Source organism: Triturus cristatus, chromosome 5_2, assembly GCF_964204655.1.
Source record: "Triturus cristatus chromosome 5_2, aTriCri1.1, whole genome shotgun sequence".
Lineage (NCBI taxonomy): Eukaryota > Metazoa > Chordata > Amphibia > Caudata > Salamandridae > Triturus > Triturus cristatus.
The window spans coordinates 468,928,291-468,952,890 of NC_140588.1; the positions used below are offsets into that span (position 1 = coordinate 468,928,291).

At 43.4% G+C, this 24,600-nt stretch overlaps 1 protein-coding gene across 3 annotated transcripts in view; it reads right to left on the bottom strand.

The window, feature by feature from the left end:
- Positions 1-24,600, bottom strand: part of MED1 (mediator complex subunit 1) — a 555,355-nt gene that overhangs the window by 129,223 nt on the left and 401,532 nt on the right. For all 3 annotated transcript variants that reach the window (XM_085606628.1, XM_085606627.1, XM_085606629.1), the window contains 2 exons: positions 24,059-24,133; positions 22,037-22,110 (listed from right to left, as the gene is read on the bottom strand). In XM_085606628.1, coding sequence (XP_085462754.1) covers positions 22,037-22,110; positions 24,059-24,133 — 149 coding nt within the window. The remainder of the gene's footprint in view (positions 1-22,036; positions 22,111-24,058; positions 24,134-24,600) is intronic.

The window sequence follows — 24,600 nt, forward strand, 5'->3', positions numbered from 1 at the left end:
GTGTATTGGGGCAGGGTGGGCTGAAAGGAATGAGACATGCCTGGGGCACACAAGGTGTTCCTTGCATAGTCCAGTTCAAACCGGCGCTGGGGCACTCCAGCCCCAGCTCTGGCGCGAAACTGGACAAAGGAAAGTGGGTGTAACCACCCCCTCCCAGGTCCCACCCATAAGGCGTGACCTAGCAGGTATCCCAGCCCCCCAGATTAGTATAAGAGTGGGAGTTGGGCCTCAAGACTTTAGATTATCCTGAACCTGCAAAACTGAACAGAAACTCTGGACCTTCGACATTCGACGAAAGAAGAAGACTGAAGAATCTCCCTTGTAGCCAAGGAGTGGCTACCCTGTGCAAACAGGCACCATCAAGAGACTACCCTTTGCTTTGCCCACGTTCTACGAGGAACCGACTGCAGAGCCCGACCAGAGCCTTGACTTCCAGACTTCTCCGACCCTGATCCACATCTACAGCAGAGCTGAGATCCGTGGAGGCGACGAGCGACGTGGGACCGGCTACCTGGAAAAAGTGGCTAGTAACTTAAAGCGCAGCTTCTGAGGTACCCTCGAAGTTGTGCACCGGGGATTGAGAAGCCCCAACCCCAAGCACCATCTGCACCGAAGATCAGCCCCCCACACTCCATGAGTCCTGCGTGGGGCCCTTCAGCATTTTTCCTGCTTGCCGCGTCTGTCCGGTTGCTTGCCCGCTGGCTAGTGGCCTTTGTGACGACGCACCCTGAAATCTTCTGCGCTGGTTTGGCTCCTCCAGACTGGCTCCCGCTTCTCTGCAAAGAAGAAGCACCCCAGACCTTCCTGGTCTGCACCAGAAGCAAGTCCTTCGTTCTTCGTGGGTTCCGCTTGCCAAGGCTTGGTGAGTCCTAGTCCAACTTCGACGCCGCCGACAGCAAGAGCCTTCGTGGGACAGCTCGCCTCCTGGTCCTGGTCGTCCTCGACGCTTCCTGGTCCTCCTGGCTGCAGCGACAAGCTTCACCTTCACCTGCAATCTTCACGACATCGCCTGGTTCCTTCCTGGTTCCACGTGGTCACTGGCTAGTGACCTTGACTCTGTCCCTTCTGCTTGCAGGTTTCTTCTCTTCTTGATCCCAGCCTTGGGATCCACCGGACACTCTTCACTGACTGCCTGTCAGCATCTTTCTTCAGGCATCCATAGGAGTCGACGACGAAAACGACGCATCTTCACCCCTATGCACCCGCAGCCTGTGGGCTAGGTAACTCGGGTATTCCGGTGCTCATCAGGATAGTGACTATCCTAGTGTCTAGTTTTCAAGTCTCAACTTCCTAGCTACTCCGGAAGTGTCCTAAATCTACCGTTTTCTAAACTGTACTATTGCTATTGACTTTTACGCATTACGCGTGAGTGTTTCTACTCTGCACACGAATCCCGTGGGCCTCCCACTTCCTAACTAACGCTAGTGTAGTGTAGCCCCAGCGATTCCCTAGGCCTAGGCCTATTCTATTTCCGTGACAGTGGTTCTTATACCACTTACTTAGTATATGGTTTGCGTGGCCCCTAGGGCCTAACTGTATTACTTACCTGTGTGACTTAATGTATGCTTAAATAAGACTGTGTTGTACTTACCTCTAATCTCATAAAGAGTGCTGAGGGTTTGACTAGAATAAATACACTTTATTTTATATATATATCTGTTGTGGTGTCCTTTCATTTGGTATTCAAGGGATTATATATGGTATCACAGCTGGCTTCACATGCCATTCAGAGTTTAGCCTAAGACTGCTCTTGTCCATGCTACCACTAGGATAGCTGGTCTATAAGGTTGACTTTACAACCAATCACCATAAGGGTATTTGGACTGATATAAGGTGTACACTAGAACTAGTGACATCATACATCAGGCCAACTTCTCACACTCTGCATCTGTGGAAATTGTTCCATAATTCCCTGAAGCCTGTAGGATTGGGATGACACTCCCACTTTCAATGCCCGAACTTCTCACAGAAGTGACAAACTGTATTCTTTTTCATCATATCAACATTTACATTTATCCGATCACCTCTACCACTAACTTTCATTTGCTTCTAATTTACTCCAGACTGAACCAAACTCGTATTTGAACCCATTTGATACCACAATCCTTTCTTCAATTGTTTTGTTTGGGCAATCATCAACTTCTCCTTAATTCTTTGTTTCATGTCAATATTGTACCTACTATATGTTGCCAATTTCAAAATCTCATCTATACTCTTTGCCTGCCAGCACATTTCACTCAGCTGAATGTGATTACTAATAGCTGGCCTCAAACCCATCATGATAGTAGACACAAATCCAACGACATCATATTTTTCATATCAACTCCGCTATGTCTCATGAAAATCTGCATTAGCCTTGCATAAAAGGCATGCACTGACTTTTTGCTCTCGTGAAGTTCTCAAACCTTTATTCCAATTTATATCCTTCTCAGGAACTCATTTTCAAATGATTACATTCTTGTATTTATCATCTACTTTTTCAGATGGTGCACCCTAGGCATAATCCTAGCTGGTTCTTGTGTAGGCCATCCAACAACAGCCTTACACTCAATCCACAAATCACTAGGGACCACAATTTCAAAAAGCAGAATTAAATCAGCTCAGAGCATCTGAGAACTGTGTGTCAATGTGTGTATCTCTTAATATCATTTTCCCGGTTCCTCTCTCAATTTAGTCAATTTATCAGTAAATGTATACAAATCAGCTCAATTCCACGGCACATGAACACCACGCCTTCCATGAACTGCTCTCAAAGGAAACTCTAAAATTGCTCCTATCCCACCCTATAAATCACTTACAATCCATCTTGCCCTATCTTTGAGGTCCCGTGCATTTTCTTTGTTTATGCTGTTCCTTTCTTCTATCTTTCTCCATATTTCTTCAACCCATTCCAAACCCTTGCTCTCTCAATTGAATTTTTAATATGGGCTCTCAATTTAATTAATCTCATCTCTTTAATTTCATCATGTGTCAAATCCATTTTGCAATTTAGTTTGATATTTCACAGAGAAATAAGGTGTGCCTGGATAGGTCATCAACTGGCAGGATGGGGGGCAGAGCTGGGCACAACCCCACTAGCAACTGAATAGGCTGTGCCCTGCCTTCACACAAAAGACTTGTGAACACTGCGTTGTTCTTACGGCCAGCATGGAGCCTGGGAGGGCAGTAAACTTAAAGTACGTCAATGGGAATTCTCTAGAAACTTCTTCTATTTCACAGAAGACACCAGGTATAAAAATAGGACCCTCAGACCCACTCTTCAGTTCACTTTGTAGACCACCAGAAGGACCCTCAGAGGACTACCTGCTGAGTTGGTCTGCTATGTACGCCCCCAAGACTGCTTTGCTGCACTTGAAAGGACTGCTTTGCTGCCTGGAGCCTGCCTTGAACCCTCAGAGCCATGCCCTGCTGCTTAAGCACAGTTTCATCACTAGAACCCAGGACTACCAGAGTGATTCCAAGGGCTAATTGGCTGGCCTCCTAATTAGAGCTTTAGGGACAGAAAAGTATCCAGCCATCTTGAATCTGTACCTGGACCTAGCCTGAGGGAGTCCTACTACCCCCCCCCCAATTGGTACCCCCAGTCCTGGACCCTTGGTGGTGGTGCTAAAGGTGTCCCTAATAGCCAATATCCACAACTTTGGACATAGAACATTTTCTGCTGAAAACTGCTCTGAGAACTGAGAGGCGACCAGGACCAACCTCCTCGTCTATTCACCCAAGGTACATTGATAGTGATATTGATTAAACTTCTAAAGCATTCCAATGGCATCTTGACACTAGTGTCAAAGCACCAATGAGTAGTTCTGGAACCAAAGCCTACTGAATAGACCAATAAAATAGCTATGTTTTAAGCTCCTTCCTAAATCTAAACAGATGAGGCTGGCTTCTCATACATTCAGGGAGATTGTTCCACAGTTGAGCTGTAGTGTGGATGAAACTCTTGCCTCCCCACTTCTCTTGATTTTATGGACGATTACTGTTCTTGTGTTATTAGATCATAGCGTCCTGTAAGGTACATATCAGGAAAGATTTTTTTTTTAGGTACGCTGGGGCATTTCCATACTGGGTCTTATGAGCTAAGCATAGTGCCTTGAACTTGACTCTTCTTCACTGGAAGCCAGTGGAGTTCTCAAACAGTCTCAGCCACTGACTGGAATTTTTTTTTACTTCAAATGTCTTGAGTGAGCGCTGATGAATGCCCAGTTAGAGGGAATTGCAGTAATGTAGCCTCAATGGCACTAAGGCTATGACCACTCATTTTTTAAATTCAAAGGGAATGAAAGGAAGAATATTCCTAATCTGAGGCAGAAGAAAGAAGCAGAAAGAAGTAAGCGTGTTAGCCTGAGCCTTAAAGGACAGAGCAGAGTCAAAATGTAGGCGAAGATTTTTGACAGTGGAAACCAGGGGGGGTGGGGGGGGTTGTGGTGACAGAGCATCTGAGGCCACCAAGATTGGTCTTAAAAACCGTTTCTTACTAAAAAGAAGGCCCTTGGTTTTAGCTGAATGTAGCAGGAGGCTGCGGTCATCCATTCGTAGCTCAATTGGTGACATACAGTCCTTTAAACGATGTGCTGTCTCATCTATATCATTTGTGATAGCCACCACAATTTGTGTGTTGTCTGCATGGGCGACTGGAGCAAAGCCGTATTAATTTTGTAAGGAGAGCCACATATATGTTAAACAGTGTGGGGCTCAAAGATTAGCCCTGGGAAACCCCACATGGCAGTAAAAAAGGCTTGGAGACCATGTCTCCCAAGGCAACCAATTGCACTCTGTGTGCACGGAACACCCAATCCAACCAACAACCCAGTTTCTCACATTGGTGTCCAGTAGTGTCAACTACTTGTGCAGTACCATGTAGTGATTTGTGTTACACAAAAATCCCATATAAATAATTCCACACCAGAGTTCACCTCTTTTTAAATACTTCTTAGTTTTCCATCGCCTGTTTCCTACTTTTTCCAAATTGAAGTGCCCTACCTCCCTTTTTGTACCATGGAGTTGGATCTGATCAACTTTGGCACCCTCAGCAGGTCTGAGCTGCTGAAGCTTTGCAAAGAGAAGGAACTGAATGCAGACAGGAAGTCTACCAAGCTTAATCTCCTGGTAGGTGGTAGTCCTCAGAGCCTTTTGACGAAGTCCAAAAGAGGCAGACCGCCCTGGAGTAGAAGGAGGAGGAGGGAGCCCATTTGGAGGATGATGAAGAGGTGGAGGATCCAGACCTGGGTCCTAAGCAGTAGAATGAGCACAACTCATCCCCAGATATGCCCAGGATGGGGCAGGGAGCAGTGCATCTGCCTGAAGGCTGTCCCCAGAGGATCTGGAGAACAGAGCAGTGCATCTGCCTGAAGGCTGTCCTCAGAGGATCTGGAGAACAGTAAGGCAGAGAGGGAGTTCTGACTGCAGCTGGCCAAGAGAAAGCTAAAAGCAGAAGAGAGGAAGGCTGAGGCAGAAAGAACCTTGGCCACAGGGAAAGCAGAGGCTGGGTGCGCATTGGCAAGAGAGTAACTGGCCATGCAAGAAAGAAGGATGGCCCACGAGATCAGTCTCAAGAAACTGGGCATCAGGGCCAAGCAGGCAGGGTTCAGCAGTATTGGTGGCAGCATTACCTCAGTGTATATTATAGAAAAGAATCCCCATCCCAAAGGATCTGGTGCCCAACGTTGCTATGGGAGATGACAGTCAACTGGTTTGAGGCCTGTGAGCTTGCCCTGGTGATGAATAGTGTCCCTGAAGAAGATGGGAGGGCAGTCTCTGAAGGCATATTCTCAATGAAGCGAGGGATGCCCGGTTAGTCCTAGAGAAATTGAACAGGATGAAGTATCCCTTCATGAAGGAGGCCTTGACCAGGAAATATGGGCTCAACCCAGAGAAGCCTAGGCAGGAGTTTAAGCACAGCCGGAAGTGGATTGTGTAATCAGTTTTGGAAGGCATCGGATGATTGGGTGAAGAGCAGTGAAGTACGTGATTCCAAGCTACTGTGCAACTTGATTGCAAGAGGTCTTTGTTTTACAGAGTTGCACCTTGTGGCTAATAAGCTCACTAACCCATGGGGATTTTGCTAAGGAGGCGGACCGCTGAATCAGCACCAGGATTCAAAAGAAGGTATCTGGAGGGGAACTCCCAAAAGGGGTGGTCAGGGTTCCCACCGGAATAAGGAGGGAAGGAGGGAGATAAGAACAAGGCGTTTCCCAAAAGAAGTTGTCATGGGAAAGGGTCCCAGCCTCAATATACCACAAAAAGGATTTAGTGGATGTGAACAATGGTACATTTGTCCCCAAGTGTTATGAAAGTTGCAAGTATGGGCATACCAAGGGTGATGCCAAATGTCCCAAGCGGGCATAACCTCCCAGTGGTAGACAGACCCCTGGGTTGGCTAGTGTGGCGCCTGGGGAGGAGATGGCCCCAGTTACAGTGAGGGAAACAGCTGAGGCTACCCTAGCTTCCCTGGGTGACAGAGAGAATGTGCCCAAAGCGCACATGCATTCTAATACTTCCAAGTACAGACAATGGTTCACCATCAATGGGTAGGAGGTGCGAAATAACCCAAACAGCCAAAAAAAGGGCTTGGCACAGGGGGTGAGGGGGCAGCAGTTAAAGTTTTAAATTGCTGCTTGTGTTCTCCTGTGTTTACTACTATTTATGTTTTGATATGAAAACTGTTGTATTACATATAGCTGTAAAAACAGTAAACCCTACATGCATCCAAGTGTGACTGTACATTTCTCTATTATTCATTCATTCAATAAATCTTTATTCGGATGGAACAGCCATAAAAGGTTACAATAATACAGATATCAATAAAAACAGCCATAAAAGAATTCAGTAGTATAACAGCTATCAATAAAAATATTCAATGGATCAATTACAGCAACATACAATTACAGTATACAATAAATGGGTGTACATTAACACATGAATCATTATAAAACATTCAGTGGGTCGATTACAGCAACATCGACTGACTTCATACAATAACTAGGCACACACTTAAAAGCATCATAAAGAGAAGTTTTGACCATAGCGCTTCCTAATGTAAAGTGCTTATCTAGTAACATTTATAGCAGCTAGGCAAAACTCTGGGGTTTCCAAGTTGGTTAAAAAATCTAAAGCCTTCAAGATAGGAGTTAAAATAGCAAGAGTGCCAAACAGGGACTAACCACTTTCTCACAGTTTTATAAAATGCACAAAAAAAGTAGAAAGTGCAAAGTGCTTTGACTCGAGGTACCGTCACTTTGGCATGGTGGATGGTTATCCTGCCATCCGCCTTGGACTGGAAACACCACTAAGAAGTGTACAGTATCCAAACGTATCCTTATCAAATAAAGTCTGCATTGAGTATTTTCTATAAAACTAAGACAAAATGTCATCTTCTAATTAAAAATCATGTGCTCCAAATTTTCAGAAAGTTTGCGTACGCCCTTGTCCTGGGCCTGTTCTTAGTAGGCAGTCTTAGCTAAGGCTTACGCTGCATGTGGTATTTGAGTTGGTTCTTCAAAAAGCCCACTGAGCCCCAGCTGCCTTAAACTGTGGCATATATATGCAAGCCAGTGAATACTATCAGAGTTATCCAAGGCCAAGCAATCCTGAAAGATGAGCCTAGAGAATCCCAATTATGGTGTATTCCAAACCTTTATCTATAGAAGTAAAGGAGCCAAACCCAAACAGTCCTCTGGAAATTGTAAGCCCACCTCTAAATGACACAAAAGGTCGAAATTCCCAGTGGTGCCATCAATAGTCTCCTGAGAAAAACTGTTTTTTTTAAATTTGAAGTCTGGAGCAGACAAAATACACCCACACACTGACCCCATATGAAGCAATAGAAAGGCACTTGCCATTAAAAAGAGCTATCATTTCTTTTACAGGTCTATGACCCAATTTCTCTGCAAACCAGAAGATTGATTCTATAGCTCTTATTAAGAAAAAGGGGGATAGGCCGACTGCCCATTCTCAGAAAATCCAACTTCTCTTGCAGTAAGCAAGCCTCTAAATCATTTACGTAGATCAAGACTAAAAAGGGAGCCAAGTTGCCCTCGGTCGAGACTGTACAGTGGGTACACTCACCTCCCGGGACATACCGAATCTTCACCTTAGTATTAGAATGCAGTCTCCAGAGGAGAATGATGAGAGGTTCTTCCACCCCCATGTCTCCCATAACTTACCAGAGTTTGGCATGGTTGACAGGTTTGAATAAACTTGACAAGTCCCTGAATGCTAAATGGAGAGAGCTCTTCATGGACTTGGTATGTTTGTCCACAATAAGTGACACATTTAGACACTGCTCAATCGTGCCCATACCCTACCTGAAGCCTTATTGCACCTATGATGGGATGTTGTTTGAGGTAGCCCATCCTTCTAGGTGGGGATAAAAGGCCTCTTCCCTTAGATCTTAACTGTAGTATCTATTAAGGAGATAGGCCTATAACAGGCTGGGTTGGCTCTATCCCCCTTCTTAAAAATAGTGACTACAGTAGCTTCTTTCCATGATATGGCAAGTGGGATGTTAAGAGCAGCTCTGAAGATATTTGCAAGTAAGGGGGCCCATAAATCCTGGTTATCTTTGAACAAATTAACTAGGATCCCATTGGGCCCGGGCTTATCCACAATTTCCTTGCCGAATGGCTTTCTTAACTTTCTTGACAGAAATAGACTGGCTTAACAGCACAGCTAATTGGTCTCCATTACCTACATTCATTTCCTCTTTGCAAGATGCCATTGAAAGGATTAAAAATGTGGGAGAAATGCATATAGCAAGATATTTAGAAAATCAGACAGTCTATATTAGATGAAGAGGCCTCTGAAAACATTGGCCAGTTTATAACCTCCCAAAATGTTCTCGAATCTCTAAAGCTACCTTCCGCCAGTAGATTCGCCCACGCTTCACGGCTCGGCTCAGCCTTTCTATCTTTAATTGTATTCTTGTACAAAGAACTGGGAGCAATGATAGCTTCTCTATCTTTAGGGAAAGCCTTTCAGGCCATCTTTAATTGTATATGTGCCATCGAGCATACACCATTAAACCACATTGGGGAAAGAGAACCAAGTACAGGATGAGGGTTTATTAGAGCATGCGAGATAACAGAACATAAAGTTTCAAAATCTAGAACTAGGGATCTCAGGGTAATCTCTTCAGAAAGACACCTCAACACTAACATAATTGTCTGCCACAATCTTACCCTCGAAAATCTTCGGGTCAACCCGGTCCCATTTTAATCTGCACCCACTATTTAGATTAAATACAATAGAAGCGGTGGTAGACTTGGAGTCAGCGATCGAGCAATCTAACTTTAAACGGGATACTAGCGGGTTATGATCACTAGCAGGGTGTCAAATTGTCCTAAAATCCATTACCCAATGGTCATGCTCAATAGCCATTAACATGTGGTCTATCGTACTGGGACTCGAACCACCTGTGAATTTAGAAAGTTGGTTGGGGATTCCTCGATTAAATACACGCGGATAAATACTTTTCACAAGCCTGCTCTTTCAAGAAGAAGAATAAACGTAGATAAATGCAGAAAAGAATCAGTAAAAAATAAGTATGAATTATTACAGATCACAACGTAAGCGAAGGTAATAACATAAGTGGTTCAGCCGTGCTCAGTATCCCTGGGAATTTTATTTAAAAGAAATTCAAGATCAATTGAAGATGAAATCATTACGGATGTTGCTTCTTAATTTGCTCACTCTTCAAAGAGTTTAACAACCACTTCTGAAAGTTTCCCACATTATACTACTTATATTCTCTCTTCTGAGCTTTCATTATATTCTCTAAGGTAGTCATAATATTCAAGAGCTGCCAGGGGTTTAAGTGGTGGCCAAGATAGGCCTGTATCAAGGCCTCTTACAATTCTTATAGATGTGTCTTTTCGGTTTTATTTCACTGTGAACAAAGTGCAAGCGCACATTTGGGATTTAACTTGGGTTGGAACAAGTTCATTGAGGGCTTTAGCCAGAGCTCTATTATAGGTTGCAAAGACCCAAGGCATATCAGAATTAAAACATTGTTAGAGTCCAATATTAAGAGTATTCGGAGCAGTGTGTGGGTTTAGGATCTAGGTGTAGTGCACAGGCAAATCTCACTCCCAGCAGAGTCTTGAATTAGAGGGCAAACGATCAGGGTATATGTGAAGGCCAGGCCATGCACCCATAGTGCAGATATGGCTGGCTGTGGCCAGCAGAATCTGAAGGGGACTAGACTCAAGATCTGAAGGAAGGTGATTAGGACCAGGTTATAGTCCATGTCTACATCATACTCGGTTCTGGAGGCAGCAGGGCTTGGATGCAGGGTGCAAATACCATGGCCTGCACCCTTAGCCGACTGGTCAGGGGTAACAGCTGAAGCCCAAGCAGGCTCTCATGGATTGCCTGACTGTTGTGCTCCGGGCGTGGCTTAAGGCGGACTCTGCAACACTGGAGACAGTCAAATGCCGGGTCCTATGGCCTCATTGGTGGGTACAGGGGTGGGGAGGGGTGGAGCTGATGGGTGCATAATCCCTGCCAAAAAGAGTCCTTCATTCACAGTCAACTGGGCATTGCCAAAAGCTGGTTTCAGTAGTTTGTGGGGCAGGTTAGGTTAGTGAAGCACCCGCTATACCTGCGTAAGTGGGGGTGCTGTTGTGGCAGATTTAATTGTTTTATGGCTCTTAGTAACTTTCATCTCTGTTCGCAAGTATTATCCAGTCCGAAACAACTAATAAAAGCTGCATTAGTAAACTATAACACCACAACTATGAAGTGGGAACCAAAAGATGCAAAAAGGGCTAAAACAGCGACAAATGAAGAACAATTATTAAAATGGCACAGAAAAAATAGGTTCAAGGCAAATGGAGCCTGAGCGCCAAGGAATCAAAGTAGAATGCAAGTAATAAAGAAAGGAAAGAAAAAACAGTATGATGGAAAGAGTGCAAAAAACATGGGACTTAAGCAAAACAGTTGTAAAGGATGAATGAAAAAAGAATGAAGGGTGGAAAAAAGAAAATAAGTAGGAAAACCTTACAAAAAAGAAAAATGGAGCGAAAACTAGAAAGAAATGCAGAAAATATAATGAAATAACAGAAAAAAAGAAATGTAGGCTGAAAGGAAGGGGAATGGAAAGAAAGAAGAGAAAAAGAATTAACAAATTAAAGGATGCATAAAGATAAGATTAAAAGGAGGTGCAAAGGAAGGACTTGAGCATGATAAGAGTAAAGAATAAAAGAATAGAAGGCTAGAAAAATAACAGAGGGAGTAGAGAAAAATAGACAGAATGAAAGAAAGAAGGAAAGAAGAATTAAAAAGTTCATGGAAAGAATGAAACGTAAAACTAAAGAAAGAAGATGGAAAAGAGGAAAAATAAATGTTTAGTTTGGGGCCAAAGTCCTTCAAAATCATTCTGTAATTTCAATAATATGTACAATTTTCTCCAAATTTTCTCCAAGGATACAATTCTCATGGCACCTTACAAGAAGGGTTGAGATTGCTCACTTTCCTCAGACATATAGCGCTGTATATCGTTCAAATTGGGGAGCATTTTATGTTTCTAGTTACTTCTTAGGCACAGGGAATAAGAAAGGCCTGGCCAAGCTCTCAGAAGGCCATGAAGGCTGTTCCCTGGACCAGCACCTACTGGACACACCCAAATGTTGTGCCCAGCAAGAAAGGGATTTGCTCATGCAAAGGTTGAAGGGATTCAATGTGCAGAGAGCCTACTGCGGGCAATGGACTTGGTGAAGAGTATAGTTAAGGGTCACACCCTATGACCTGGGGGAACTGCACACGTCAAAGTACATAACAAAATTAAAGAAATGATTGTCTGCCCCATTCGAAATCCAGGTTTTAACCTTAAAAACGTCACTTGAAGCCATGCAATGGTACGGACAAACCTAGAACCGATGAATTACCGAATTATTATTAGCTGTGAGACCTTAGTTCTCTCCTAATATCCTGCAAACCACCTTATACATCACAGTTCACATCACAAATTACATCATCAACGACACTGCTGGTGACGTCGCATATGACTCGACCATTTTAAATACGCAATAATGTTGGCTGCTATCTTTGCAGTTCGTGGGAATGCATATTTCCATAAAGCATCACCAGAATTGAATGGCTCCAGTATTGCTTTCAACATACACATGCATCCATGAAAGATATTGTATTATTGAGGCGGTTTCCCCAAGTTTGGGAATCCAGAGATATTTTGGAGCTGAAAAAAGATGAACGCAGAACGAGTCCTGACTGATATCAGTGTCAAAGAGACTTTAAATGTTCAAGCCCTTTTGGGACTTGGGTTATGAAAGGGCCGCTGGCAGAGCATCAGATATCCTTGCAACAAAGAGTAATTCACTGTGTTTTACACTTTCCTGTTCGGTGACTTCCCAAGGACACCTATAATGCCCGATTACACCCTAACAGGCTGGTACCCCCATTAGCTGTTCACCTGAACGCACACATGGATAATTCCAATTTCTTTAGCAACAAGGGACCTATTTGGTTCACGGAGAGCAGCAATCACACGGTTTGGTTTTCCTTGAAGTATGTACAGAAAATTATACTAGTCTGCTGGAAGAAAGGTTTTCTTATCAGATACACTATTCCGACAACCAAATTTGATAATGGCGTTAGTGACTACACAAAATAACTGATCTGTTTTCTGAGCAAACGTCATAGACAAGCATTCTGGGACCCAATCCCTTTGGGTAGGGTTTCCCATCTTGTGATATTCATTTAAAAGTAAGTGCCATCACTCCACTTGTGCAGACTTGTTTAGCACCCCCATGTATGAGACCGGACACCGGATCATGAAATATAGTCACATCACCATATGTGAAGAAATAAATCAATAGAAAAATGGGCCAAAAATAACAAAAAACTGGCATAACAGACCTAATGTGGCATGGAGACACGAGAGAAAATGCAAGATCCTTTCATTTTCTTTCAAATATCTCCAAGGACCCCACTATCCATTTTGATTTAGGCCCAAGAGCTAGGCAATGCTTGCTGGACCTCTGCTCCACAGAGCAGTGATCTACTGAATAACACAGATGTTCAAATCCGGATGCCAAAGAGAGGGCTGCACTGACCTGAAACCTATGGACCCTCATGATGTCTGGTGGACATCATGAGGGTCCATAGGTTAACCTTCCTCGACTGCAGCAGCAATGCTTGTCATGGACCTTAACAATGAAAGACAGAAACTAGAGGACTCAGAATTAAGTGGCAAGAGTCTTTCTGGATTTTAAGACTGCAATAGCCAAACATCACACTACCCCCAAGAATACCTACTTTGTTCCCATTACATTTAGAATCGTTAACAGAACCCTGCAGGGTCAAAGTGATGGTTTACCTCCAGAAAATTCCCTCTTCCCATTATAACCCCACTTAGCAACTCCAATCCAGAACCTTTATATCTGCCCCATGCCAAGTGTAAATGTAGAAATTAATGGGGAAAGCCATTGTAATAGCCAAGTACATAGATGTATGCTACTAAACTGAAGAGGTGTACACCTGAGAGCCTTATATCCAGCCAGACTATCCTCGCTCAAAATGAACTTGAAAAGATGCTGTTTAGGAGCCTTCCTCAAACTGACTTCTCTGGTCCAATACCAGTTACTCTTCTTTTCTGCAAACAGATCTCGACCCTAAGTACCCCGATAGCACCTGCTACTCTCCCAATGCTGATGACTGGAGGAATGAGAGATTTATGTTGAACGCAAAGAGCATGCGGTCTACAAATGACATTAGTTCTTAGAAAGCACCAACGACTGACAGAACTCATAGTGGTGGTGAAAGATGAACTAAGGGTACTATATAAAACACCCATTACAAAGTAAAATGAAATGTAAGACCCAAATAAAACCAAGCAAGATAAAACATTGAAACAAACAAATTGATGAATCATATGTGAAAACAAGTGTCTAGACACGACAAGTTGTTTTACATCTGTGAGCACCATTTAAGTTAAAAGGCATTGTAGTCTTAACTTAGATGACCTATAAGTTATTATATCTAGCAGGCAGCGGTGGGAGACACTGAGGACAATAGATAATTGCATAGCTTTGAAGAAGAAATGATAAACCAAGAGTCTTTCTAGAGTAAAGAAAAAAAGTGAGTTTCCAGCTTTGACGTTACTTTGAAAGCAGAACACCATAGTGATGCACAAGTTGAAAAGGCCACATAGTAAACTGAAAAAGAACAAGTGATGGACAGAATGCTGGACAATGCCAAGCACTCACCCCCAGTACAGAGATCTGGGCCTACATCCATCGTTTTTTTGCTCTCCACACTATTTCAGTTTGGACCCATCCATATGCAAATCAGTCTTGACCCTGCTCTCCATTGGAACAGTCCAGTCCGGACTGCCAGGCCAGGTCCTCCTTGGACCGTATACAAGCATCCTAGAACATTGTTCACTATTCAGTCCATCACTTGTTCTTTTTGCATTTGTCACCCCAATAGGGATGGGTAAGCTCAGACCATGCTCGCCATGCCACTGGATTCAGGCTACCCTGGCTGCTGGGGAGTGATACCCCGAAACCGGTTCTAGGATGTTTGTTTCTGGTCCAGGCAGCAAAATCCCTAGCTGTCCCATCTGCCAGCCGTGGAGACGAAGGCTTCAATGCTGCCTCCCAGAAGGTATTTAAAAAGCAAGTGCTTTTAAAGATGGGGATTTCCTTTTTTTTTTTTTTAAAGGGGGCTTCTGTTTCCTATTTGCAACGAAGGAGTTTTTTAAAATACGAGCAGTAAATCTTGCCGTAACACTCCCAGCGTGCTTTTATAAAGAGTTGAGCATTGCGTCAATGCAGCATTGTATGTGGGTTGTTCACTAGGGCTCTTGGGGTGGGGTAGGTCTCAAGCTCAAGATCACCCACCAGTGTGGGCCAGAAGGAGGTGAAGTTAAAAGTTTTATGATAATTGTGAGCCTCCCTGATCCCAATTCCCAAAGCGCTGCTTCCCACGGGCACAAGAACTGTGCTCTTTCACTCTACAATAGGGTGTACAAATGTTAAAACCGTCGCTTATACTTGGTGTTATCCTAGCAAACAGCACCTGTTTTTTTGATTAACATACTGGCAGTGGAAATATGGATGCTTACAAGCACAGAGACTGCAAGTGGTGGAAGGTGTCCCAGATGTGGATTTCCTTCAACTCATTTATTTAAAAAAAAAATATTTTTATTATCATTTTTACAACAAACAAAAGCCACAGCTCATCTCATTACACTTATTTAAATCGACAGTAGTTGTGCTGTCCAGTTGTAGGATGTGCCTCCTGTCCTCGGAGGGGGTATCTGTCGTTACAGTCCACATATGTGTGATGCCAGGGGGAAGCGGGGAGAATAAAAACTGGGGATGCATTGCAGGAGGAAGCCAGGGTGTAGGCCATGAGTATGGCGTCCGGGTCATTTCAGCTGTAGTGTGTAGATGTCAGGACATTGTTTGTGGGCAGCCGCCAGGACATCAGAGCCAGCGGCAGTAGGTCGTGTAGTGCACCGAGGGGTTTTGTGTGCCTCACTTGTTAGTCGGGGAGGTGGGGGCGGTGTTATGTGTACTCTCGTTCGGGGTACATGCTTCCAAGTCTGTAGTGGTATGGTGAGATGTGCCTGAATCGGTACGCGATTGTAAGTGCTGGAACTGGTGTGATAATATGGCCCATTCCGTAGATATGGGATGCTTTCGCAGTCCGGCCCATTCCGTAGATATGGGATGCGTTCGCAGTCCTTTCACCTCCTCCTCCCAAAGTGTTTCTTCTTCCGCTGCCACCCATTTTTTCACCGCTCCCACCCATGCCTCTATAGGAGGGCCTAACGGGGCTCGCCAGTTCATGGCGATGCTTCTTTTCGCTAGTAGCGTTGCTAGGGTTACGAAGCGGATGGGCAATTTGAGTGTTTTCGGTCTACGGAAGATTCCGAGAGCGACCGCCTCCCAGGTGTGAATATCCGGAAGGTCTGTAAGTTCTTTAAGTGTCTCGAGGACTACTGACCAGAACTGCCGTAGGGTGTGGCAGCTCCAGAACATGTGGTGAAAGTGCGCGTCTGACGAGTGACATCTGGGGCATAGAAATTGAGTGTCCGGGTAGAACCGCTGTAGGCGTGCTGGTGTTAAATACGCTCTATGTAAGACATAAAACTGTATGTTTTTAAAACGTGCATTCCTCGATACTTTTTTAGGGAACTCTAGGGCCCTCTCCCACTCCCTGTCGTGCAACTGACGTTCAAGTTCGTCCTCCCATGTGGCTCAGAGAATAAGTAGTGGTTTATTCGTAAGCTCTCTAATGGATTTATAGAGCCATGTAACTAAGTGCCGACCTGTACCCATATGTAGGATAGTGTGAATGACCGGGTGGGTCTTGGGCTCGCCTGTGGAAAGGTCAGCGTGTGGCCGAAAGTGTTCTAGGAGCTGTTGGTGGGTTAAAAACTGTCCCGCGGGTAGATCGTAATCCTCCATGAGCTGGTCGTATGGTCTGAGCTGCTCTTCTGCAAACAGTGCCTCCGCTTCTGTTATATCGCAGTCCGTCCACGCACGAAGCATGGCCGCCGTAAAGTATGTCTCCCACATGGGCCAGCCGACCAGCGGTAGCCGTGGGGAGTAATGTGGGGTTCCCGCCGACATGCGGTGGATTCTTTGCATACATCGGCGTGCCACCGACACCTGTAACTGATATGTCCATCGAGGTTTAGTACCTGGGAGCAGTAGGTGATGGGGTTCCGGGGTAGGGACCCGGCCCAGGGACGTATGAGTTTCTCCTGTATTCCTACCCGCCGCCCAGTACGACAGCCATTGTAACTGCGCCACCAGAAAGTACGATTCGAAGGAGGGAGCGCCTAGGCCCCCTTGTGTGGTGGGCAATTGCAGCTTAGTGAGGGCTATCCGTTCCTTCAACTCTCATGACTCTCCTTCCAACCATCAGGCTCCCAACTTTACGGCAACATATATTTAGAACACTAATATAGAATATTTGTGCATTTCTTTTACACATGCAGCTTCATAGAAACGCTGCTCCTTCTACCCAGTTTAAGCAGGGATTAGCCAGGTCGCTTTGAAATAAATTATGAAACTGCTAGCACAAAGAAATCGCAAAACTAAACACTCAAAAACATTCTATAGGTGCACACCCATAGGCACATTACGAGGGGGGCTATTTTCTGATACTAAAGAGGGTCTTAAATTGAGGTCAACTTCTTTTTTTGTGCATCCCTGGATATACAGGATTTACTTACCATGTGCATCAATTCACTAAAAGGACATTCAGCGCTGCCACCCGCCAGTTGTTCCTTTTGCTGTAATTCACTATGGGCGAATCTTTATCACTTTTGGAACGTTCACAGCACCAGAGAATATCTTTAACTAGTGTTCATAATATATTTAGATAGAGCACATAGCAGCCAACATGCCTCATACACTACGTCCAACCATCAACGTGCTTCTCTTTAAATTCATTGTAAAACATAAAATTGCCAGCACATGCGTCCACTCCAAAACACATAACTAAAAAACATTCCATTACAACGCCAATAGCACTAAATCTAACAAAAAAACATGCAAGACCTATTGCATTGTAAATGCTTGTTCTAAAGTACTTTTGGTAAAAGAAAGGCATTTCATTGTCATCCAAAATGCTGCTGCCAGTCTACTTTTAGTGCTTTTGTTATATATACCCGGTTCTCATTACACTAGTCTCCTATCAGGAAGTAAGTGGGCTTAGAGCTGCTCTGCATAACCCACTGTGCAATAAATGGATGTTCCACTGGCTTGTCCGGTCTAAACTGACTAGCTATGATAGGACCGGATTCTTGCCTACCTTATAATTTCCAAGAATCCTCTCAGGTCGCCAGGATCTTTTTATCTGCTAAATAGTGTAGAGGGGAGGAAATCCAATTCTCAATACATAATCAACAGAATCAAATCTCAATTCCAAAGGATCACTGACTCTGAATCTAAAGTTTTAAAGATTTTATTGCAACCAAGAATAACTGCACATACAAACACCTCAATACAAGGTGAAGGAAATAAATGGGCACTAGTACAAAAGAAAGTCTACGCAAGAGTCTCATTCGACTCAAAATAAGAAGAATAATCAATTCTAAAAGCATTAGAAATGCAATAGTTAGTCCAATCTCTACATTAGGAATCATTAGCCTAAAAGAAAAAAAAATAGTTAGTCTATCCCTACTCTATCTCTAAGGTGTCATCCCTACTTAACATTTCCCTCCCAGGCAAGAGAGTAAAAAGGTGTCAGAAGTGAAGACTTCCTTAGAAGTACGTTCACTTAGTCAGAGCTCGTTCAAAGATGCTACTTCTAGCTACCCATCTAAACTCTACTGCTCCACCCTCGGGGCACTGTCCATAATATAAAATCCCCAAAACATAGAGCACGCCCTTCGGCACACCTCTTCAGCCAGGTCTTCTTCCAGTACTTTTCCAGCGAAACTTGTACTTCATCCAATGATGGTTAGCTTGACCTTGGGTCCCAGACACCATCTCTGCTGAACGCATCATCCGTAAATTCCAATGTGCTCCCCTGTTGGCTTCTCGTACCATCCTAACTCCTAAAACAAAGACCTAGTCTCTCTGACGAGCTAAATGTCCTTGCATCTGCAACAGAAACATAGGAACGAAAAACTTTTCACTTCTCTAAGATTTCCATTCTCCTGAAACCCAAAGCATTTACCAAGGGAAATCATTTTTGGCCTACAACATTTAGCTAACATAAGAAATGAACAGGCCTTTCTCGTTAAACGTATATGCGATCAGGCCTTTACACTGTTAAACACACTCCTAAGCATTAGTTCATTACTCCTTTATATGTGAGTAAGAAGACTACACGTGCAACTTTAATATGGTGCACATTTAACCTAATACATTGCATTACATAAAACCAAACATTTTGCGTTTACAAAATAATTTGCAATGATCTACAACATTTCTCTTCATAAAAAGCATGGTTACATTTCTAATCACACCTATGTTAAACAATTCTAGTAATATATTTCTATGTCACACCTAAACTACTTCGGTTAATATGTGTGTGCGGGCTAACCGTGAATATGATGCACCCCTACAAATTTCAGAATAATGTGGCACTCTACAGCTACAAATCTCAGTTAAGATCAGAGATACAGACATTTTTAAAAATCACTGTGTGGGAGCGGAGCATTCCACTGACTTACACCAAATATATGTCATATTTGACTCTGAAGTAATATAAAGAAGTTCTCTAGCTGTGTGTGTTTCCCATACTATTTTTATGATAAAGTAGTGCTAGGAAACACATTCGGATAAAAGTGAACGTTGTAAAACTCATTTCATCATGATCGTTTATCACATCAGTTTGTCTTAATATTGGAAGCACTTTGAATGAAACCTAAGAAAATAATCTTTATTTCTAATGCCATTTAGAGTAAAAAAAAAAAACTCTCGGCAACCAAAAACATGACATTAGCCCAGATAAGAAGATGGTGGTAAAAGGTAAAGTAGTTTCCCCCAACTGGTAAATGCTGTCATCCTTGGGCGGATGTGTAATTAGACGATGACCATCTCGAAACTGGCTGCAACGAATCCTATCATGTTTGGTATCAAACATGTTGGAATCATAACCCCACACCAAAACTGGAAGAGCCCTCCGTTAGGCTCCCCATGTCCCAGGTACCAGTCTTCCAGACCCGGACTGCACAAAATGGTTGCTGCCAACCAGAGACACAATTCTGCCCTCCTGCTGCTGAGCCAAGCTCGAGCAGGGGAAGGCAGAACAATAGGCATCCTTTCACAGGGAGGTGTGACCACCTCCCAGACATGATTTAGTGTATTGGGCAGGGTGGGTGCGCTTGTCAGTGCCACTCAGTCTGCATGAGGCGCACATTTGGTGTCTCCATGCATAGTCCAGTTCAAACTAGTCCTGGAAGCCGTTGGCTCCAGCTCTGGCAAGAAATTGGACAAAGGACATGGGAGTAACCTCCCCCCTGTCCAGACCCTCTGCTGGGAGGATCTCCTGAATCGTCCCAACCCTTTCCTAAGGGTACTTAACGGCTTACATGTGTGTGGGTCCCTAGATTCATCATGGGATAAGATTCAGATCAGACACCACTTCTTCCACAGTCTCGGCACTCTGGACTTCGCTGGACTTCGTTTGGGCTCGACTGTCTCCCTTTCTGTCTGCTACATCATCAGTGCCTGTGCAATATACAGGAACCTTCCAAGGGCTGTGGGCATCAAAGACACCTGAAGGAATCTCCCTTGGAGTAAAGGAGTCACTCCCTTGAATTTGCAGGTACCGCAACTAAGTCAACCGGTCTGTTGATCCTGAGCTTCTCCGGACTGCGAAAGGTTCTGCAACAAAGGTGGTGGTTTACCACAGCTCCTGAGGCCTGCCCTGCCCTCTCACCAAGTTTGAGGCCAGTAGCCCTTGTGGGGGCTGCAATAACCGAACCCCTATGTACCACGTCAACTTGCAGTTGCAAAGGCTTGTTGGTTTCCTTCCAAGAATATCTTCGGGCTCCAAGTAGCCCCAACCTCAGGCATCTCCAGAGACCAGAAAAACTTTAGCCACACCGCATCATGGCCTGCATCTTTTGGTGAACTGCTTGAGGTCCTCTCGAGACTCCAGTGCCTCCAGTGTGGGTGAATTCGAGGGTCACTTTTAATTCTGTTGGGCTCCCCTGATTGCTTGGGCCTGCCCTGACTACCCTGCTTGTGGAGAGTCCCCTGGACATTGCTAGTCCCGTCATTGCACCTTTTTTAATTCTGCATGGGTTGAATTTGCCAAGGCTTGTTGGTGCTCCCGCTGGACACCGACCCTTCTGGTAAAACAAGCTGCTTTACACTCCTTCTGGACTAAGCCTGAAGGCTGCTCTCCACAGCTACCACTTAAGAGAGCTTTCTATGTTTGTCGAAGACCTCCGAAATCACCATAAGGGTTGTCTGGACTGGTGCAAGGTGTCCACTTACATAAGTATACATAATATACCAGGCCGGCTTCTAACATGATGCATGAGACATCATAACAGTCATTCTCAAGATTTATTGGGGTGCCTCTAGATGTCAGTCAGGGATACAAAATAGTGGCCCCCCCTTTAATGAATAATACAAACAAACTGTTGAACCTTTTCTTCCTTATCCCAATTCCCAATCGCATGACGGTGTCTGGGTAAATTTGAATCCTTTGACATATTATATTTTTTCGTCTACTTCATTTATTTTATTGTCATATAGTGCTTTTATTAAAGTGGTATATGTATACGTAAATTAAATATCTGCACAAATATTAAATGAGAACTTCATGTGTGTACAATAAATGGATTCGTTTTTAGGAAGAAACAGATGACAGGTGATGGTCATTCAGAAGGAAATAAATAGTGTGGGCAGACGAAACTGCTAAAGAGTCAATGTTTAAAGGCAGTAATGAAAATGATCAGAGTCTCGGCTGAGCAGAGGGAAGACTCAGATTTGTTAGAAGCGAAGTGAGAGGGAAAGGGTAGGGCGAGGCAAGTACAAAAATAAACAAATGTAATACAGGCAAAGTAGAATGTACGATTCAAATGGGAGCCTTTGAAGAAAAGAAAAGGGGAGAAGAGATAAGGCCAGAAGGAAGACTAATGAAGAGCTGATCATAGCGAAGATTTAAAAGAGCCAAGAGAGGTAGGACTATAGGCATGAATTTCGACAATAAATAGAGTAGTGGTCAAGACGAGAGGAAATAGGAGAATTTTCTAGCAATATATTTTCATATCTCAAGAAAAAAAAAATCAATGTTCTTTTTCTAGGACAACATTATGAGAACAATTGGCATCTCATTCTTAGATAGCCCACATACTTCCTTTCCGCACACCATGTCTCACACACAAATAGCTTCCTGCATGGCAACACACAGCACTTTGAATCCTGAGGGAGCAACACTCCAGCTTTTGGAGGGGGTGGGGTCTCATTTTAAATGTATAGGCTAAGCAGGAAAGGATGGTCTTACAGTGCAACAGGTAAAATAGGAATTGAATTCCAGTAACAGGTACAGTTGAAATTGGAAATCAAATTAATTAAAACTAGAACAAAAAGGTCACCTCCACTTCTTGGCACAACATGTCCTACTTTTCCATGAAGAGTGGCAGCGACTGTGTCAGATGTTGTGGTTTTCCTGGAAAACAAAAATTGCATTAAGACATTTTAGCAAATATGACACCATGCTCAATTTTTGAGCACATAGTCATTAAAAAGGGAGACCAAGCGGCCCTCTCACGTTTGATTTACCTAGCAAGAGGTCAGGCGTATAAAGAAACACATCTTTAACAAAACACAAACAAAAGTCACTAGCCATAACAAGAAATGATGACAACGTGCTTCAAGCTTTTAGTGAGGTTTCTTATTAACGAGTACAAAAAAATATTCTTTCATGAATCTGCGTGTACCATATTCCTTTCTTGAGCTCTCATATTTGCTTCACATGCCAGACCTCATGTTTTGCCATCTCCCTCCCTGACCTCATTTGTCTCGAGTGCTTGCTGCCAGCTTGTCCGTTATGCAGACATCATCCGCGCATTCCCTCATCTACTCCTATAGTTCCACCTCCCATTAATGTAGAGTCATCCCTCTCCTATTCTGGGTGTGTGGATGCTCTTCACTGCCTCCCAGTCAACCATCTGGTGCTTTAATGGAGTCACTGAGGAGGAGCAGAATCAGCTCTTTTCTGGTTTACTCTTAATGGAGTATGATCAGCTGCTGCCCCCTCACCACTACCACTGAAAGGAAGAGTTGCTGCAGATCTGGTCATTAACCACTGCAGACTAAGTTGGCCTCTGTCTTAGTTCTGAACTCCACCTCTGCCTATCTCTAGACCCCCTCAAACTAATGTTCAGCACTACACGGTATTAGTTGAATCAGCAGCAATAGGGAAGAGTTTATCACTTAAGATATCTGAGATCCATGTTTCAATGTACTTGAGTTACATGTTTATATATATATGCTCATTTTTCATCAGAAGCTGGACTTCTAGCCCGCTAGTGTGCACCTTCAAGAAAAAGAAGAAAAGCAGCAAATTCTATAGTCAGACACCAGAATGTGTTATTTTGAAGAACTATATTAATCAGTACTTGTAAAAAGGCTGCTTTGTATGTCAAGCCTGGTGCCAACACCTGCACATAAACTAGAACTCAAACCCTGCACCATTTTACATTTTGTTTTTAATATTTTGAAGAAATGCTACCCTATGTCTCACAAATCAGGACGCTATCATGGTTCAAAACGTTCTGGACTACCATGTCCCAATCTATTGCACTATTGGCCTCCCACTCAACACCTGAATCTAGCTCTGCTGTACACACCCTGTTTTATTTTCCAGTTCCGCAAGCTACAAGCAATATACAGTAACTGTTGGAAATGTGGATCTAAACAGGTGAACAATCTGAAGGTTGGTGCAAATGGGTCCTTGTTGTTACTGGTGAGGACACAATTATGTGATGTTGTGAAGGTTACGAGAAAAAGAAAATGGAGCTGGCATTTACCCAACTCTTGTATAGCTGATATAACTATTGTAGAACATGCCAGCCTTCTGCATAGGGCGCGTGTGGCAGCTTCACTGCTGTCTAGGTGCCTAAAATCTCTCCTGAACCTCCTACAAGTTCTATCGGATGCTTTGAATTTGAGTAAGCAGAATGCATCTTCCGAGGAGTCAACCTCTTCAAACTAACTGTATGGGAGCACTTTCTTCAGTAGGGTAAGTTACATATGTGTAAGCCAGCACATTACTACTGCCATTGACCACTTCGGAAAGAAACAGCAGGGTTCTCGTGAATGTTCTGCCAAAAATTGAAGTTGGCGTATTAAATAAAATTGGCTATATCTTCATACCCTTCATGCCAACTGCTCGTCATAACACTTTAATATCCAAAATCTCCTCAAGTTCCATCTTACATTCCAAGTCCGCCTTCTAGTGTGTTTATGGTCATCTCGTTGCCCTTGATGTGATACTGTTAATGGTGGTCTTTGCGTGGACTTCACTTATAGCAAGGCTTGCATTATACAAAGGCTTTAATAACTAAATTATTAAATCAAAACAAATGCAATGCTGTTAAAAATATCAATATTACCTATCAAGCATGAATATTCCCATAAGATCCTTTTCCAGGGATTGCAAGGCAATATGCACCTTCGCCTTTAATTCACTATGAAAGGAGGAGATAATTTTTAAAAACGTGACCGTGCAGTGAAAACCCATTCTACCTTATCACGCAGTTTAGTTTCAAAGGTCAGAGAAAGTTAAATTCACATAATGGCCAGAAAAAAAAAACATTAAGTAGCATGATACACACACTATGTGCCACAATTATGTGTTTGTGCTTAAAGGCTTTTCATTGTAATGAGAATTCCATGAAATTGACTTTCTGCTGTTTGCACCCCAACGGGATCATACTGAACTGTCCAAATAATAATAATAATAATAATAATAATGTAGTTAAGCATTCATTTCTAGAGATCGGACGGCTGACGACTGAGTCGTATATAGAAACAGGCACATCTAAAAAGACAAAAACAAACAAAAATGTGTGAGCTATTTTCAGTTACTAATGACTTTTTACTCCAAAAAGCAAAATGCATCATATTGGTTAAATCCCCAAACTACATTAAAAGA